The 18817-nt window shown below is 44.4% G+C and overlaps 1 protein-coding gene across 1 annotated transcript in view; it reads left to right on the forward strand.

The window, feature by feature from the left end:
• Positions 1 to 18817, forward strand: part of LOC137536356 (solute carrier family 2, facilitated glucose transporter member 9-like) — a 122792-nt gene that overhangs the window by 15572 nt on the left and 88403 nt on the right. The window contains exon 2 of the mRNA XM_068258537.1: positions 11393 to 11491. Coding sequence (XP_068114638.1) covers positions 11393 to 11491 — 99 coding nt within the window. The remainder of the gene's footprint in view (positions 1 to 11392; positions 11492 to 18817) is intronic.

Below are 18817 nucleotides of genomic sequence, written 5' to 3' on the forward strand. Positions count from 1 at the left end.
ACATTTTGAATAAAATGTATAACAAAATCCAAGACACAAAAGGGTGAGAGCCCTGTCCTTGCGAGCTTACAGTCTAAAGGTCTACAAACATTTCTGGACAAAGAACTGTACCAAAACAGTTATGCTGGGTACACACAATGCAATTTCCTGTCCGATTGAAGGGAATCAGAAAATTTTCTGTCACGTCTAATCTGCTCCCATTCAATAATTGATTTTCTGAAATGATCAGGGGAAATTGATCTCATTACTGATTGGGAGAATTTTGGGCATGTACACACAATGCAACTTCCTGTCAGATAACAGTTGATTGGAAGGGAAATTGCATAGAGTGTACCAGCATTAGTTTGGAGTCAGTATAAGGTTAAACTAGGATTATCTGTTACAGAAAGTTATTGTGTGAGATTAGAGGTGGACTTCAGTTGAAGAGTGAGTTGGTTGGGCAAATGGGAGGGAAAGGATTAAACAAAATAAACTATTGTGCTACTGAGTATTATTTTAACATTGCTTTTCTAGTGCCAGGTCACTGTGCTACAACTGCACATGGATTACCAAAGCTAATGAGCTAAATGACTGTTTCAGAACCTGCCGTTTTCATTACAGGGAGATTTTGTTTTGTCCAGACTAATGCTGCATACACACTTGAGATAAAAGTCTTTGGAAAATGAAAGTACACAGACCAATTTTACCCCATTTCATGTAGTATGAGAGCCATACCTTCACAGTCTTTTCTATGGAGCTGAACTCCCCATCAGATAAAATCTTTGCAAGATGCTCTGCACAAAGATGCTGTACACATTTAAAAGATCATTATCTGCAAAAGATCTGTTCCTGCAAAAGATCCATTCCTGCAAAATGCATTCATAGTCTATGAGATCTGCAGATCATCATACACACCTTGTTTAACAGGCAATTATCTGCAGATCAGATCCACCAGGATGGATTTTCATATCTGCAGATGATTGCCAGATATGCAGATGAAGTCTGTTAAACAAGGTGTGTATGAGGATCTGCAGATCTCATAGACTTTGAATGCATTTTGCAGGAATGAATCTTTTGCAGGAAGAGAGATTTTGCAGATAATGATCTTTTGAATGTGTACGGGCATCTTTGTGTGCAGCATCTTGCAAAGATTTTATCTGATGGGGAGTGCAGCTCCATAGAATAGACTGTGTAGAGTATGGCTCTCATACTACATGGAATGGGATAAAATTGGTCTGTGATCATGCCTTTTCCGAAGACTTTTATCTCAATTGTGTATGTAGCATTAGGAAAGCAGCCAGTTGGTGCTTTCCAAGTCATGTGATCACTGTGATGAACACATTAGTGATTGCAAGTGGATGGACAGAACAGACACACACTTCTCAGAACTTGGTGTGACAAGGAAAACCAAATTCTATCATAGGAATGATAATTTTAATAAATAATAGTTACATAAAACCTACAATAATGAAAAAATTGGAATATTAGTTTATAATATAAATTAAAATGACTGATTATTACAATAAATGTATTTAGAAATTTAGTCTTTCATGACAAAATGCAGTTTTGCTTGTTTGTCTTTTTTTTTTTTTTGTGTGTGTGTGTGTATCCGATTAAATATTTGATTAAAAAAATTCAGAAGGGTTTGCTTCCATTTGCTAGATGAGATGAGCTGTTTGGATGAATATTGGTTTGTGTATCCTAAGTCTTTGCATGTGCTCCAAGTAACATAATTATGCAGCATGTCTGTCGAATAAGATAACCTAAATAAGATTTGCCCAAAATAACAAATGGGCAGTTTCAGCATGTGCTCAAAACAAGATTTTCACATGTCATGACTCTAAAGCTACGTACACACATGCGAGATGCGACAACGATCGTTCGTTGTCAACGACGAACGAACTTTTAATTGATGAAAGAACGACCTAAGTAAAGTCAGTTTTAACCACTTCCCGACCGCCGTATTGACAATTGGCGGCCGGGAAGTAGACCCCGCAAGGACCGCCGTATTGACAAATGGCGGCGGTCCTTGTAGGGGCATGGGCGGAGCGATCGCGTCATCCGTGACGCGATCCTCCGCCGGCGCCTGTCTCCGCTCACCTGCCGCAACATCCCGCCGGCCATACGGAAGCGCCGGCGGGATGTTAACCCGACGATCGCAGCATACAAAGTGTATAATACACTTTGTAATGTTTACAAAGTGTATTATACAGGCTGCCTCCTGCCCTGGTGGTCCCAGTGTCCGAGGGACCACCAGGGCAGGCTGCAGCCACCCTAGTCTACACCAAGCACACTGATTCCCCCCCCCCCCCCTGCCCCCTGATCGCCCACAGCACCCCTCAGACCCCCCCCCTGCCCACCCCCCAGACCCATGTTTACACCCAATCACCCCCCTAATCACCCATCAATCACTACCTGTCACTATCTGTCAACGCTATTTTTTTTTTATCCCCCCCCTGCCCCCTGCTCCCTTCTGATCACCCCCCCACCCCTCAGATTCTCCCCAGACCCCCCCCCCTCCATGTACTGTATGCATCTATCCCCCCTGATCGCCTGTCAATCACCTGTCAATCACCCATCAATCACCCCCTGTCACTGCCACCCATCAATCAGCCCCTAACCTGCCCCTTGCGGGCAATCTGATCACCCACCCACACCAATAGATCGCCCGCAGATCCGACATCAGATCACCACCCAAGCGCAGTGTTTACATCTATTCTCTCCTCTAAACACCCACTAATTACCCATCAATCACCCCCTATCACCACCTGTCACTGTTACCCATCAGATCAGACCCTAATCTGCCCCTTGCGGGCACCCAATCACCCGCCTACACGCTCAGATTGCCCTCAGACCCCCCCTTATCAATTCGCCAGGGCATTATTTACATCTGTCCTTCCCTGTAATAACCCACTGATCACCCATCAATCACCCCCTGTCACTGCCACCCATCAATCACCCCCTGTCACTGCCACCCATCAATCAGCCCCTAACCTGCCCCTTGCGCGCAATCTGATCACCCACCCACACCAATAGATCGCCCGCAGATCTGACATCAGATCACCTCCCAAGTGCAGATTTTACATCTGTTCTCTCCAAACACCCACTAATTACCCATCAATCACTCCCTGTCACTGCTACCCATCAGATTAGACCCCTATCTGCCCCTAGGGCACTCAATCACCCGCCCATACCCTCAGAACGCCCTCAGACCCCAGCCCTGATCACCTCGCCAGTGCATTGCTTGCATCTATTCCCCCCCCCCTCTAATCACACCTTGAGACACCCATCAATCACCTCCTGTCACCCCCAGCACACCTACCCATCAGATCAGGCCCTAATTTGCCCCGTGTGGGCTCCTGATCACTCGGCCAAACCCTCAGATCCCCCTCAGACCCCCTTCCGATCACCTCCCCAGTGCATTTATTGCATCTATTTTCCCCTCTAACCACCCCCTGAGACACCCATCAATCACCTCCTGTCACCCCCTAACACTCCTATCCATCAGATCAGGCCCAATACAACCTGTCATCTAAAAGGCCACTCTGCTTATGACCGGTTTCACAAAATTCGCCCCCTCATAGACCACCTGTCCTCAAAATTTTCAGATGCTTATACCCCTGAACAGTCATTTTGAGACATTTGGTTTCCAGACTACTCACAGTTTTTGGCCTGTAAAATGCCAGGGCGGTATAGGAACCCCACAAGTGACCCCATTTTAGAAAAAGACACCCCAAGGTATTCTGTTAGGTGTATGACGAGTTCATAGAAGATTTTATTTTTTGTCAAAAGTTAGCGGAAATTTATTTTTGTTTTTTTTCACAAAGTGTCATTTTTCACTAACTTGTGACAAAAAATAAAATCTTCTATGAACTCACCATACTCCTAATGGAATACCTTGGGGTGTCTTCTTTCTAAAATGGGGTCACTTGTGGGGTTCCTATACTGCCCTGGCATTTTAGGGGCCCTAAACCGTGAGGAGTAGTCTACAAAACAAATGCCTCAAAATGACCTGTGAATAGGACGTTGGGCCCCTTAGCGCACCTAGGCTGCAAAAAAGTGTCACACGTGGTATCGCCGTACTCAGGAGAAGTAGTATGTGTTTTGGGGTGTATTTTTACACATACCCATGCTGGGTGGGAGAAATCTCTCTGTAAATTGACAATTGTGTGTAAAAAAATAAATAAATAAAAATCAAAAGATAGTCATTTACAGAGATATATGTCTCCCACCCAGCATGGGTATGTGTAAAAATACACCACAAAACACATTATACTACTTCTCCTGAGTAGGGCGGTACCACATGTGTGGCACTTTTTTTACACCCTAAGTGCGCTAAGGGGCCCAAAGTCCAATGAGTACCTTTAGGATTTCACAGGTCATTTTGCGACATTTGGTTTCAAGACTACTCCTCACGGTTTAGGGCCCCTAAAATGCCAGGGCAGTATAGGAACCCCACAAATGACCCCATTCTAGAAAGAAGACACCCAAAGGTATTCCGTTAGGAGTATGGTGAGTTCATAGAAGATTTCATTTTTTGTCACAAGTTAGCGGAAAATTACACTTTGTGAAAAAAAAACAATTAAAATCAATTTCCGCTAACTTGTGACAAAAATAAAATCTTCTATGAACTCCCCATACTCCTAACGGAATACCTTGGGGTGTCTTCTTTCTAAAATGGGGTCATTAGTGGGGTTCCTATACTGCCCTGGCATTTTAGGGGCCCTAAACCGTGAGGAGTAGTCTTGAAACCAACAATGTCGCAAAATGACCTGTGAAATCCTAAAGGTACTCATTGGACTTTGGGCCCCTTAGCGCAGTTAGGGTGCAAAAAAGTGCCACACATGTGGTATCGCCGTACTTGGGAGAAGTGGTACAATGTGTTTTGGGGTGTATTTTTACACATACCCATGCTGGGTGGGAGAAATCTCTCTGTAAATGGACAATTGCGTGTAAAAGAAATCAAAAAATTGTCATTTACGGAGATATTTCTCCCACCCAGCATGGGTATGTGTAAAAATACACCTCAAAACACATTGTACTACTTCTCCTGAGTACGGCAATACCACATGTGTGGCACTTTTTTTGCAGCCTAACTGCGCTAAGGGGTCCAAAGTCCAATGAGCACCTTTAGGCTTTACAGGGGTGCTTACAATTGGGCACACCCCAAAATGCCAGGACAGTAAACACACCCCACAAATGACCCCATTTTGGAAAGTAGACACTTAAAGGTATTCAGAGAGGGGCATGGTGAGTCCATGGCAGATATCATTTTTTTTTTTTTTGTCGCAAGTTGGAAGAAATGGAAACTTTTTTTTTTTTTTTTTTTTTTTTTGTCACAAAGTGTCATTTTCCGCTTACTTGTGACAAAAAATAATATCTTCTATAAACTCACTATGCCTCTCAGTGAATACTTTGGGATGTCTTCTTTCCAAAATGGGGTCATTTGGGGGGTATTTATACTATCCTGGAATTCTAGCCCCTCATGAAACATGACAGGGGGTCAGAAAAGTCATAGATGCTTGAAAATGGCAAAATTCACTTTTTGCACCATAGTTTGTAAATGCTATAACTTTTACCCAAACCAATAAATATAGGCTGAATGTTTTTTTTTTCATCAAAAACATGTTTGTCCACATTTTTCGCACTGCATGTATACAGAAATTTTACTTTATTTGAAAAATGTCAGCACAGAAAGTTAAAAAAATCATTTTTTTTGCCAAAATTCATGTCTTTTTGATGAATATAATAAAAAGTAAAAATCGCAGCAGCAATCAAATAGCACCAAAAGAAAGCTTTATTAGTGACAAGAAAAGGAGCCAAAATTAATTTAGGTGGTAGGTTGTATGAGCGAGCAATAAACCGTGAAAGCTGCAGTGGTCTAAATGGAAAAAAAGTTCCTGGTCCTTAAGGGGGTTAAAGCCCACGGTCCTCAAGTGGTTAAAAGGTGTGTAACGATCAGATCGTTAGAACGAACGTTACATCACGTAAAAGTAAACTATTGCACCTGCGCATAAAAATGAAAAGTTCCATGGAGAAATGGTGAAATGCGCATGTCAAGCCTAGTACAAACGATCGTTTCCAACGATGTACTACTTTTGCAAACGATCGTCGTTGGGAAAAATCCGCCAAGCTAGATCATTCATTTTGAACGATCTAGCTCGTCCGTAGTTAGACTTCATGGTCATTGGCTGCTTTTTTTCAAACGATCGTCGTTTGAAAGGATTGGGGAACGATCGCTTCAAACTACTATAGTCGCATGTGTGTACGCACCTTTGATAACATAACTTTGGCACCCAAGTAACACTTTTTTTTTTTTTCTTTAAATAATTCAATCAAGAAAACCTGCATTTTAGATTTAAAAAAAATATCCAACCAGATTATCATGATATATCCAACTGAGCTACAATTTTGTTCTAAGAATTTATAGTTTTAGATAGAAATTGAAGAATCCCCTGCTCCTTCATAATGTAAACATCCGAATCCTTCCTATTTGTCCAATACACTGTGCACTTACAAGGAATTTGACTTGGCAGTTGCTTAACCAAATCAAGGACTGTATAGGAATTTAAAATAATTGAAAAAATGGGATGAAGCATTCCTTTTCCAGTTCTGTGCAATGTTCCATGTTGTAGCGGTTTTAGTTCGGCCTCTCTGGCGGGCAACTGACAGGCAGTGAATGTCAGCTGCTCTCCTGCACTGGATGGGTGCATGTTAGCGCTCAGTAAAGGCGTTAGTCCCCCCCCCCCGCCCCCCCGTATTCAGATCTGAGTGGCCCCATCCGTCCTCACTCAACATGTCACAGTCCTTTGCTGCCCATTGATACCACCAATACTGCTGCAATTTGTCTGCATTTAAATTGCACTGGCAGGTGAGTCGCTGAACTGCTTGGCAAGCACAGTTCAGCCTCCCATCTGAAAGAGGCCTGAGCATGGTTCTGCATTAAGCAGCGCCGCCACCTTTAGGGAAGAATTTGTTCTAATGCTTAGAAGTTTTTGTTAAAACTGACCAGTATTTTCTTCCTTGAGGCAGAAGTTGGAAAATGGAATGGGCATGGTTAGAATGGCCTGGCAGGACTGCCAGGCATCTGGTATTGTTTCAACTTAAATATGTCCGCTTCCATATTCCTTTTACTTCAGGTTCCCTTAAAGTTACATGTTGCTGCTGCTGCACCAGGAAGAAATGTGTCCATCGTCATGCCTATATGAAGACTCATCCCCATTTTGTATGAGATCCACTACTGTTGTGTTATCTGATTAATATAAGTTGAATAACGGCTGTATTTTCCCTAACTGGACTGCTTAAGTGAACTGATGTCATGTATCTTTCTGAGCTGTGGATTGTAATGGAGCTGACGGTATAATGTGGATTAGCACGGCTGTTTCATGCTTTCTTTCAAGTGGAAGGCGTCTGAATGTTTTGCTTTTAAGTTAGTCTAGGGTAATTCACAAACTGACTGGACAAAATATGCTGGAGGAAATATGTTTACTTCCTGTTCAACCATGTTGATGCAAACTGTAAATCTTAAGTTTCAAAACAAAATTTTACTATTGGATCCAAGACCTATTTTTTTTTTTAAAAGAGAATCTGTACTTTAAAATTCTTACAGGAAAAATAATACCATTCTATTCATTATGTTCTCCTGGGCCCCTGTGCTGTTTCTGCCACTCCCTGCTGCAATCCTGGCTTGTAATTGCCAGTTTTAGGCAGTGTTTACAAACAAAAGACATAGCTGCTAACCAGAATGTGATCGGCTGAGAGGAGCTCAGTGTGTGACTCACACAGAGCCTGGAGGAGGCATGGAGAGGGTGTATATAGCTTCTGCCTATAACAGCATACAGCACATTCCTGCCTGAGCCCGACAAAGCCATCAGAGGAAAGAAGATTAGATTATATAACAGAGATAATACAGCCACTGTGCAACTAGGAAAGGCTGCAGTAAGATAGACCACATTAGAACAGGTATGGGATAGAAGAAATAAGGCTGAACATTTTGTTACAGAGTCTCTTTGAGTGTAGATGTTAAAGGACCAATGTCACCAAAAAATTTAAAATTTTAAAATACATGTAAACACATGCTTATAAGATTTCTCCCAGAGTAAAAAGCAATATACATGATTTTTTTCCTGTGTCACTGTCACTACGGTAGGTAGTAAAACTGAAAGGTTTTAGACAAATCCATCTTACCATGGGAGATTCTTATGCTTCATACATACTTGCAATAACTATCGTTTGCAAAGAACGATAGTTACCAGACGAACGATATTGGAAAGATTGGTATGCAACGATGGGATGCAGCGATCATCATACACATTTTAACGATAGTTCTCGCAGAAAAGAATGATCAGAAGGAAATGTTGCGTACATATTTATAGAAAATAAAAAAAAAACCTACCAACATGGAGTTACAATAGATAAAATGATATGATTGTTAACTTGCAAACAAAGCTTATTTGAAATTTGTAATGTAACAATCTTTACGGGTCACACTACACAGGAAGTACAGAAGCTGGGCAGAATCAAACGCAGGCGCATTGGCCCTTGTAACGATCGTTCTCGGCCGATGTCTGTACACACTATAGTTTTGTAACGATTGTCGGTAGATATGATCCGTCGGGTTGGATATTTCCATCTTCCCGATGTCGTTTTTTTGCCGTTCGTGTTAATGATCGTTGGGTAACGTTCTTTCCACGATTGTCGGCGGAACGATCGTTAATGAGCTGTTTCAAACAACCATAGTCGCCAGTGTGTATGCAGCATTAGTATTCTCTTTATATTTTATAAATGCACTAACCTGGGAAGGATCTATACAAGGATGCCTGACAGCCTTTCTACCTGCTGGTAACTATTTTCCCAGTTGGACTGAGCAACTGCCATTCAGTAAGGGCTTTTAATAATAAAGAAAATTCGGAGAATAGCCCATGAGGAAATGGACTAGTCCAAAATCTATTGATTCTTAATACTCATTTGAAGTGATGGTGACATACAAAAAAAGTAAATTATAGTGCATTTTACACTTTGACAATAGTATATTCTATATGTATGTATTTTACATTTTTACATTTCACAATCTATTTTCCATTAGTGCCCTTTAATCCCCCCCCCCCCCCCCCTCCCGGGGCAAACCCAGAATTTTCAAGAGGGGGATTCCTGAAAGGTCTCCCTCAGCCACGTACAATATAGTATAATATAGTAGGACATCATGCTCTGTACATATAATGCAATTTCCAGACCAACAATGGGATCGATCAGGAGCAGTTTGGATACCAATAATAATGAGGACAGCTGACATTGCTAATGAAGGGGAAAGTGAAGCATTCACACAGCAGGGCACAGGGCTGTGCTCGTACCTAACACTGTTAAGCTCTCCAGAGCTGCTCCATGCTCTGTACACACACTGTTGCTACATCCAAAGTCAACTGTAGCGGGGAAAGAAAGGGGGCAGTGCTGTGAGCTTCAGGATGCCTAGACATTTAGACATTCTGGTGTCTAAATGTGTGCCTGTCCCCAGACACTGCACCGGCCCTGGTCTGAGGGGGGATTCTGGGCAGCTGTAATCTCCCCCCCCCCCTTGCGTTTGCCTATGCCTCCCCCCCCCCCCCCCTATTACGCCAGCTTACACCATATTAAGCCTGGCCTTGTTAAGTGGATGCAAATAGAACTTCACGCTATGCCTGGAAAATGTTCGCATCAGGTAGAATAGGAGATGTGTCCCTTTATATTTACATATTATGTTTTTATTTCCACTGTAAGTTTCTATGTCCATAGCTAAATGTGTTTAAATAGTCCACACTAATAAAGAAGGTATCATACAAAATGCAGAGCAGTGTCAATCCATTTGGGTTGTTCTGTACACCGATTTGTTGTGGGAACTTGTATGAATATTTTTTGGCAGGAGCTTTATGACTAAGGACCCTGTGTGATCTGTGACTTTTTTTTTTTTGTATGGTGTGCCATCTTATTGAATATGTTTCCTCTGATGTTGGCTGCATTGTTTTATATTGGAGGTAGTATAAAAAGAGGTGTGAAAAGTATTCACTGATCATGGCTGGAGAGGGGATCAGAGGGAATGCTATCGAGCTCAGGTTTATCATTTTGTAATTGACCAAACACTACTTTGTTAAAGGACAGCTGAAGCAAGAGGAATATGGAGGCTGCTATTAAAATTACAATACCAGTTGCCTGGCTGTCCTGCTGACCCTCTGCCTCTAATACTTTTAGCCATAGACCCTGAACAAGCATACAATAGATCAGGTGTTTCTGACATTGTCAGATCTGACAAAATTAGCATGCTTGTTGCTGGTGGAATTCAGACACTACTACAGCCAAAATAGATGAGCGGGCTGCCAGGTAACTTGTATTGTTTACAAAGAAATAAATATGGCTGCCCTTTATCCCACTCACTACAGTTGTCATTTGAGCTTCCAGTGGCCTTTAAAACCTACAAGTGCTTTTAAACCCTGCAGGGTTGCCAGAGCACCTCAATCATGCTACAGGTGGAGCTTGACACTTACATTAACTTAAGAAAGCAGGAATAACAATTGGTATTCAATAAACCGGACCTGGTTATGATTTGACCACCTTCATGTAGTATGAGAATTTAACTACACAGCCTGCTCATTGTATTCAATATTTGTTGCCCGTTTACTATATGGAGGTGGTAAAATTGGTCAGTGATTGGCAAATCAGAATTGAATGTGTGTACCAGGCTTTACTGGGTCACTTCTATGCTACAAAGTTAGTAATGTCTTCCATTGCTTTCCTAAATTGCTATATGACCCCTTTGGGTGTGATTTGGGCTCAATAAATTGCTTAAATCAATGAAAAACACACCTCAAATCACTTGCAAGGCACTAGCGATTGCGATAGCGCTTTGCGATTTGTAGTGTGCCCCTGGCCTTAGAAACATCTGATCTGCATGCTATGAATAGAAGTAGTATGCTGGGTACACACCATGCGTTTTCTCGCTGGTTCGCGGGTCAATCGGGATCGATTCGATTATTTCCGAGGTGCTCTATTCGGGTTTCGATCGTTCCTGCCATCGAATTTGCATGTTAAGTAAGCAAAATTGACGGCAGGAACGATCGAAACCCTAATCGAGGGCGTCGAAAATAATTCGAATCGATCCCGATCGAGCCGCGGATTGAGCGGGAAAACGCATGGCGTGTACCCAGCATTAGAGGCAGAGGTGTAGCATGATAGCCAGGCAATTTGCATTGTTTAAATGTAAATCAAGTAATATTCATGTCCCTCTGAACTCCAGGTTTCTTTTAAATTTAGGCTATTATTGTTGAGATATATGTATGTGTATATAATTTTTTTATTTTTTTTCTACAATTCATATTTCAAAGTGACATTGTGTGTTTTTTTGTTTTTGTTTTTGTTTGTTGTTTTTTTTTAATTATCTCTACAGAACTTGACGTTTCCTCTATTGGCTGTGTCTCTGCTCTCCTCATTTGGGTCCTCCATGCTGTATGGCTACAATTTGGCTGTGGTGAATTCCCCTTCTGAGGTAAGAGTGGTGATAATCGTTCTTAATGTACACTAGAGAGAAGAATTTGGAGAGTATATTCTTATCCATTTGTTTTTAAGCTGTTGACTGGTGGTTTAAATTCATACAACTAGGTAAAGTAACCTGTTTTGATTAACCACTTAACCTCCTGGGCGTTACGGACGAGCTCAGCTTGTCCAGTAACGCCGCAGTGCACTGCTCAGGCCCTGGTGGGCTTTTTTGCACAATTTTTTTTTTTCAAACACGCAGCTAGCACTTTGCTAGCTGTGTGTTTGTTACGATCGCCGCTACCCGCCGCGAAAGAGGCCCCATGCCCCCCCCCCCCCCCCCGCAGACCCCTTGCGCAGCCTGCCCTGGTCAATCACCGCCAGGCTGCGTTATGGGGTGGATCGGGACTCCCCCTGACGTCACGACGTCGATGACGTCATCCTGATCGTCACCATGGCGATGGGGGAAGCCCATACAGGAAATCCTGTTCAGAACGGGATTTCCTGTTGGGTATTTGCGCCGGCGGTGATCGGAGGGGTGGGTGGGAAAGCGAAGGGAGGGCAGAAGCATGTAGCTAGCGCTAGGCTAGCTACATGTTAACAAAAAATAGCTTAAAAAAAACCTCCCGCGGCCATACGCTGCAATAAATCAGACCGCCAGGGAGATTAAGTACCAGCGGTCTCTGCCCCCTTAAAGGGGAACTTCAGCCTAAACAAACATACTGTCATTAAGTTAAATTAGTTATGTTAATTAGAATAGATAGGTAATATAATCTCTTACCCACCCCGTTTTAAAAGAACAGGCAAATGTTTGTGATTCATGGGGGCTGCCATCTTTGTCATGGGGGCAGCCATCTTTTTGGTTGAAAGGAGGTGACAGGGAGCAGGAGACACAGTTCCAACTGTCCTGTGTCCTGATCACCCCTCCCAGCTGCATGTGCTAGGCTTCAAATGTCAAATTCAAAATGTAAAAAAAAAAAAAAATTGCACCAAAACAGCAGAACGAGAACAACAACATCAGAAATCCCATCATGCTTTGCACAGCATTAGGGGGAAAATGCCCGGGCAGTTTTTTTCTGTGCAGCTAAAAATGAGGCTTGTATAAGAGAAAAAAAAGTTCTGATGCTGTGAAACAGTTAAAGAAACACCAGGCCTTTCCAGTGCTGCTGAGTCAATTTTTAGTCTGGAGGTTCACTTTAAGGACCAGAGACCGCTGGTACAATAACAATGGAATCCCGACGAATCGCCACATATACCCGCGTAGCGCGCCATGCCAAAGATTCCGGTGAAGTGAGGGTTACGTTGTGCGGCACACAGCGCGCCGCGCCAAAAAATGGGTGTGGCCATGGACCATTCTGGGTGCGTGTGGCCATGGGAGGAGACAAATTTACATGAACTTAGCAATGTGGGACATTAGGGCAGTGGTGGTGAACCTTTTGGAGGCCGAGTGCCCAAACTGCAACCTAAAAGTCACCTATCTATCTATCTATCGCAAAGTGGCAACAGCAATTTAAACTAAATACAAAAGTTTTAACTCATAAATGAACATTATGGAAAATCCAAGTTGAAAATAAACTGTGAAGATAAACGATTACATCCATCCTACTCCTGAAAAATGTATTCTTTTTTTAGAACCTCCGTTTATTTTCTGTTTTAAAAAGCTAAAAAATTAGGCTTAATGCTATTGTCTCATATGATGATGATTCAGCTTTTCCCATAGTCTCGCAGTTAGCAATCATGTGACAAATTCAGAAATCATGAGGCCCCCCATCAAGACAAGTTCAGCAATCATGAGGCCCCCAACAAATCATGAGGCTCCCAACAAGACACATTCAGCAATCATGAGGCCCCCACTAAGACAAATTCAGCAGTCATTAGGCACATAAATAGACAGCATTTCACATAAATAGCCAAAATGCCCCCTTAATATGGTATACACCTCTCACCTGGCTTCTCAATTTTCCTCTACTGGCTGCTGTGCTTAGTTGGCCTGGCAATACTGTTTTTGGCTGGATTGGGGATGTGTGGGCTGAAAGGCCTTGCGGTGATGCTGTGGCCGGGCTGGCTGGCGGTGATGCTGTGGCTGGGGGTGATGCTGTGACCTGGCTGGCGGTGATGCTGGGCTGTGCTTGGCTGGTTGAAGTAAATGCTGGCCTGATTGGTGGTGATGCTGTGGCCTTTTTGACAGTGATTCTGGGCTGGTTGGCTGGTGGTGATGCTGGGCTGGCTGGCCTGGATAGTTTAGGTTGCGCCAGGAGCCCCCCAGTTTAGGTAGTGACAGGCGCTCCCAGGTTAGTTAGTGACAGGTGCCCCCCAGGTTAGTTAGTGACAGGGACCCCCAGGTTAGGTAGTGACGGGGACCCCAAGTCCAGTTAGGTAGTGACAGGGACCCCCAGGTTAGGTAGTGACAGGTGCCCCCCAGGTTAGGTAGACAGGGACCCCCAGGTTAAGTAGTGACAGGTGCCCCCCAGGTTAGGTAGTGACAGGGACCCTCAGTTAGGTAGTGACAGGCGCCCACAGGTTAGGTAGACAGGGACCCTCAGTTAGGTAGTGACAGGCACCCCCAGGTTAGGTAGTGACAGGGACCCCAACTCCAGTTAGGAAGTGACAGGCACCCCCAGGTTAGGAAGTGACAGGCAACACCCAGTTTAGTTAGTGACAGGGACCCCCCAGGTTAGGAAGTGACAGGGACCCCCCAGATTAGGTAGTGACAGGCGTGCCCCCTCACCTTGCAGCGTCAGACCTCGATCAGCGGGTGACCCGACCAGTTAGAGCGGACGCACGGACGCACCACGCTCTGTCACTTCCGCATATCAGTGCGGTGTGCTAGGTCCTAGCGCCTGCACTATTGGTTGCCGCCTGATCGAGGTCTGACGTTGGGACGGGAACAGCGGCTAGCGGGGGCAGCTGGCGTCCAGGGCAAGGCAGATGCCCCAATTTGCCTGACATGCGGATGCCCGTGTCCACTCTGCCGTCTCTCTATGACGGTAGAGTGATGTGAGCCGGTCAGTAGCTGCTTTCAATGGCTCCTGACCGTGTCTATCAATCTAAGCCTATGGGAGTTGCTTACAATGATAGACACGGCCAGGAGCCAATGAAACCAGCACCTGACCAGCTCACAGGGCTCTGCCGTCATAGAGACAGGCAGAGCAAGTGAGCTACGGCGGGGATTGAACAGCGAGATAGCGGGAGCGACGAAAACGGTGGATGCACGCTGCAGCGGTGATTGAAATCTACGCCCTGCCAGACAGGTAACCACCAAAACAGGGTGTAGATTTCAATCACCTTGGTCCTTAAGTAGTTAAAAAAAAAAATCCTATTCCTCTATTAGCTTGAGCATCGCTGTAGGAGGCACAAATGCTGCCTGCATATCCATCTCAATTCATGTTTCGTAAAGCTAACAAAACTACAGTTTCCTTCTTTTATCAGACTTCCCCTTGTCCTGACAATTGCTGATTCTGCCTTCCCACAATTAGATATTATGCGGTATGCTGTTGGCCATAGACCATACAAGATGAGACCATTGGTGTTGCACATAGCCGGCCTTTGCCCTGTGCGACCAGAGCAGTCGCTCAGGGTGCCGGCTTCCAAGGGGGCGCCTAAGCTGGTTACCTATACTGAGGGCACCTATAGCTTGCTACCTTTACTGAGAGCACTAACACCTGGCCACCTATACTGGAGGCACCTACGCCTGGCTACCTATGGGGGGGATGGAGACCTTCAACTGACTTCCTATACTGGGGGCACCTATGCTTGGAAACCTATATTGAGGGCACCTACACATGAGATTGTGGGGGCGTTTTTTTTGGGGGGTGCACTGCGGCTATAACGCGTGGTGCAATTTGTCGTTGCTGTGCTATGATTATAAATGGGTGGGAGGCTAACTGTCCCACTGATTGTTTTTATTAATATTCCTGAACAGGGGCGTAACTAGACATCACTGGGCCCCCCTGCGAAGCTTTGGATGTGGCCCCCCACCACCAGCCTCGCTTTCTGCACAGGAAAACTGAGGACCAATGTGTTTTCCCCATGCAAATAAAAACACTTAGACTTAAAGGAAACGTCAGGCAATCTATGCTACCCCCAGATCTACTTACCCAGGGCTTCCTCCAGCCCCTTGCAGTTGACAAGGACTTGTCGCAGCTCTGCTCCCAGTACACACACACACACACCCCACACACCCCACACACCCCACACACCCCACACACCCCCCACACCCCCCACACACACCACACACACCACACACCCCCCCCCCACACACACACCACACACACCACACACACCACACACCCCCCCCCCCACACACACACCACACACACCACACACACCACACACACCACACACACCACACACACCACACACACCACACACCCCACACACCCCACACACCCCACACACCCCCCACACCCCCCACACACACCACACACACCACACACCCCCCCCCCACACACACACCACACACACCACACACACCACACACACCACACACACCACACACACCACACACACCACACACACCACACACACCACACACACACCACACACACACCACACACACCACACACACCACACACACCACACACACCACACACACCACACACACCACACACACCACACACACCACACACACCACACACACCACACACACCACACACACCACACACACCACACACACCACACACACCACACACACCACACGCACCACACACGCACCACACACACACCACACACACACCACACACACACCACACACACCACACACACACGTATTATTTTACTACATGGGAGCACATGCTATATGGAGGAACAACAATGACATGCTGAACAGATATAGTATCAATGTAACTTTGGCAAAGCATTCAGAATGTCACTGATTGATACTGTTATTACAACAGAACTTGGACTCCAAGTGAGACAACAAGCTCTCAATGAAGCAGCAACAGTAAGAAGACATCAATCTCCACACTGAGTTGTAAAAGTATTCAGAGGCCATAAAGTCATTAGCCTGTGTGATAAGAATCTAGGATTCCTTTTAATGAAAAGGGAACGTCTAGAACTTTTTTCAAAATGTGATGTTTTTGTTTTAGGGTTGTACATCAAGTCTTTAGAACTTTGCTGCAGTGTGAGACAGATGTTTTTTACGAACTCTAGGGAGCAGGGACAGTGCACAAATTCCAAAGTGTGTGTGATTCCTTATCTGTGTGGTGGACACATGCAGTCAATATAACAATGCTGTGAGAGCAGTATACGGTTTTTTTTCTCCAAGCCTTAAGCTGTCAGTTTCTCAAACTTTTCCCCCCACGGGCCCCCTGTGGCATATGGGCCCCCCTGCGGAGGCATCGTTTGCAGAGTCTTTTGTTACGCCCCTGTGGTTCTAGCCTTCATTTTTAAGTATATTCAGGATAATGCACTCTTTCCATCCATTCGTGGTTATTAATAGTATTTTTGCAATTCTACATATGTGACGTGTCACAGAGATCTGAGCATTTGGCTTGATGTGTCACTACTTCAAAAAGGTTGGGAACCTCTGTCCTAGGAGATATCTCAGGAGAAAAGGTGAATTGTGTGTGTGTGTGTGTGTGTGTGTGTGTGTGTGTGTGTGTGCGCGCGCATGCGCGAAGAGGATGAAGGGGGTACAAAAATCAGGTTTCGCTCGGGGCGCTGTGAAACCTAAGGCTGGCCCTGGTGTTGCAGACAAGTTTAGTGAGAAAAATATCCACATGCTACCTAGAAATTGGGTTGGGTGCTTTGAAGTAGCATATCTGAAGAAGTTAAAGGATAAGTTACTATTTATATAGTGCCAACCTCTTCTGTAGCGCTGTACGTAGCAAGTGTGAAGTTTATGTATCCTTCTTTTGTGCTTCACCAAAAAATGAAATGTTATACATTTTACACTCTATGTTCTCCTCTCCCTGCCCTGTAGTAACAAGGGGGAGGAGTTTATACTGCTCATTACAGAAGCAGCCACAGTGTGACCGGAGAGTTTGGACTCATTTGGGTTGAACTGAAGAGAATTTGTAGCTAGCTTAGTTAAGCAGAGGGATTAGTAAACCTTTACTTATCCTGTAGTGGTAACTTGACTCTGCATCATCCTGTTGAGGTCACAAACAGTGGATTCAGAGTAGACTTCAGTACAGACAGCCCAGATATTTCCTATTTCTGCATGAGTATCTAGCTCAGGCATGGGCAAACTTGGCCCTCCAGCTGTTAAGGAACTACAAATCCCACAATGCATTTGCCTTTATAAGTCATGACTGTGGCTGTGAGACTCCTGCAATGCATTGTGGGACTTGTAGTTCCTCAACAGCTGGAGGGCCAAGTTTGCCCATGCCTGATCTAGCTGCACGGATGAGATTACTTGTTGCTTCCCTTCCGCAGGAAACCACGTCAGTTACTATTTTGGATATGGCTGCACCTACATTTTGAAGTGACACTGAAGTGAAAAAAAAAAACGTATGTATTGATTTATATGTGTAGTACTGATAATTAATAGAACATTAGTAGCAAAGAAAAGAGTCTCATATTTTAATTTTTAGATCTATAGCTTTTTTTTTTTTAAACAACATTGCATAATTCTGTCAAATTTGCAATTACAAGCCACCCTCTGTATGTCTGTATTTGAAACTATAAAACAAGCATAGCCAATGGCCCTTTCAATTTCCTTGCAGTAAAAATCTTATATAAATCTGTCTATGACTGTTTCTTTGATGTATAAGTGCTCCAAAAAACAGCAACAAACAAGGAGCAGTGAGAGACAGGTTGAGATAAGTGCTTCCGAAAACAGCACTGTAGCCGACAATATGGGACTCATATCTGTGCTACTAATGTTCTATTTCTTAGCTATACTACACATACAAATCATCAGTATCTCATAAGTTTTCTTTCTTGTTTTTTTGTTTGTTTTTTGGTACTTGCGTATTATCCCGGCTGGAAAGTTATCTAACCATTTTTGGAAAGCTGAATGTGATGCCCCATTCCCAAGTTGGGAGGGGGGGGGTCCCCTGCACTTTGCTGCAGAGAGCACAGTGGAATTGAGTCTCCTGCCCATGCCAGTAAGACAGAGAGGAGACGAGGGTGCATAGCTGCGCTGCTCCTTCATCCGTAATGAGACCCAGGGTACTTGACATAAGTTTTGAAGACAAAGATTTATGCTGCGGACCTACCGGGTATGCTGCTTATCATCATGTCTGGTTCGCCTCGTACTTCTGTAATTGCACTTTCTGCAGCCTAGTTCGAGGGACACCCCTCGTTCAAAACCGCCTAACTTGGGAACTGAGCATCATACCGACTCAGGACCTGGAGGAACAGAAAGTTGGAACTTTCAGCTTTCCAAAAATGG

This window comes from Hyperolius riggenbachi, chromosome 10, assembly GCF_040937935.1.
Source record: "Hyperolius riggenbachi isolate aHypRig1 chromosome 10, aHypRig1.pri, whole genome shotgun sequence".
NCBI classification, from domain to species: Eukaryota; Metazoa; Chordata; class Amphibia; order Anura; family Hyperoliidae; genus Hyperolius; species Hyperolius riggenbachi.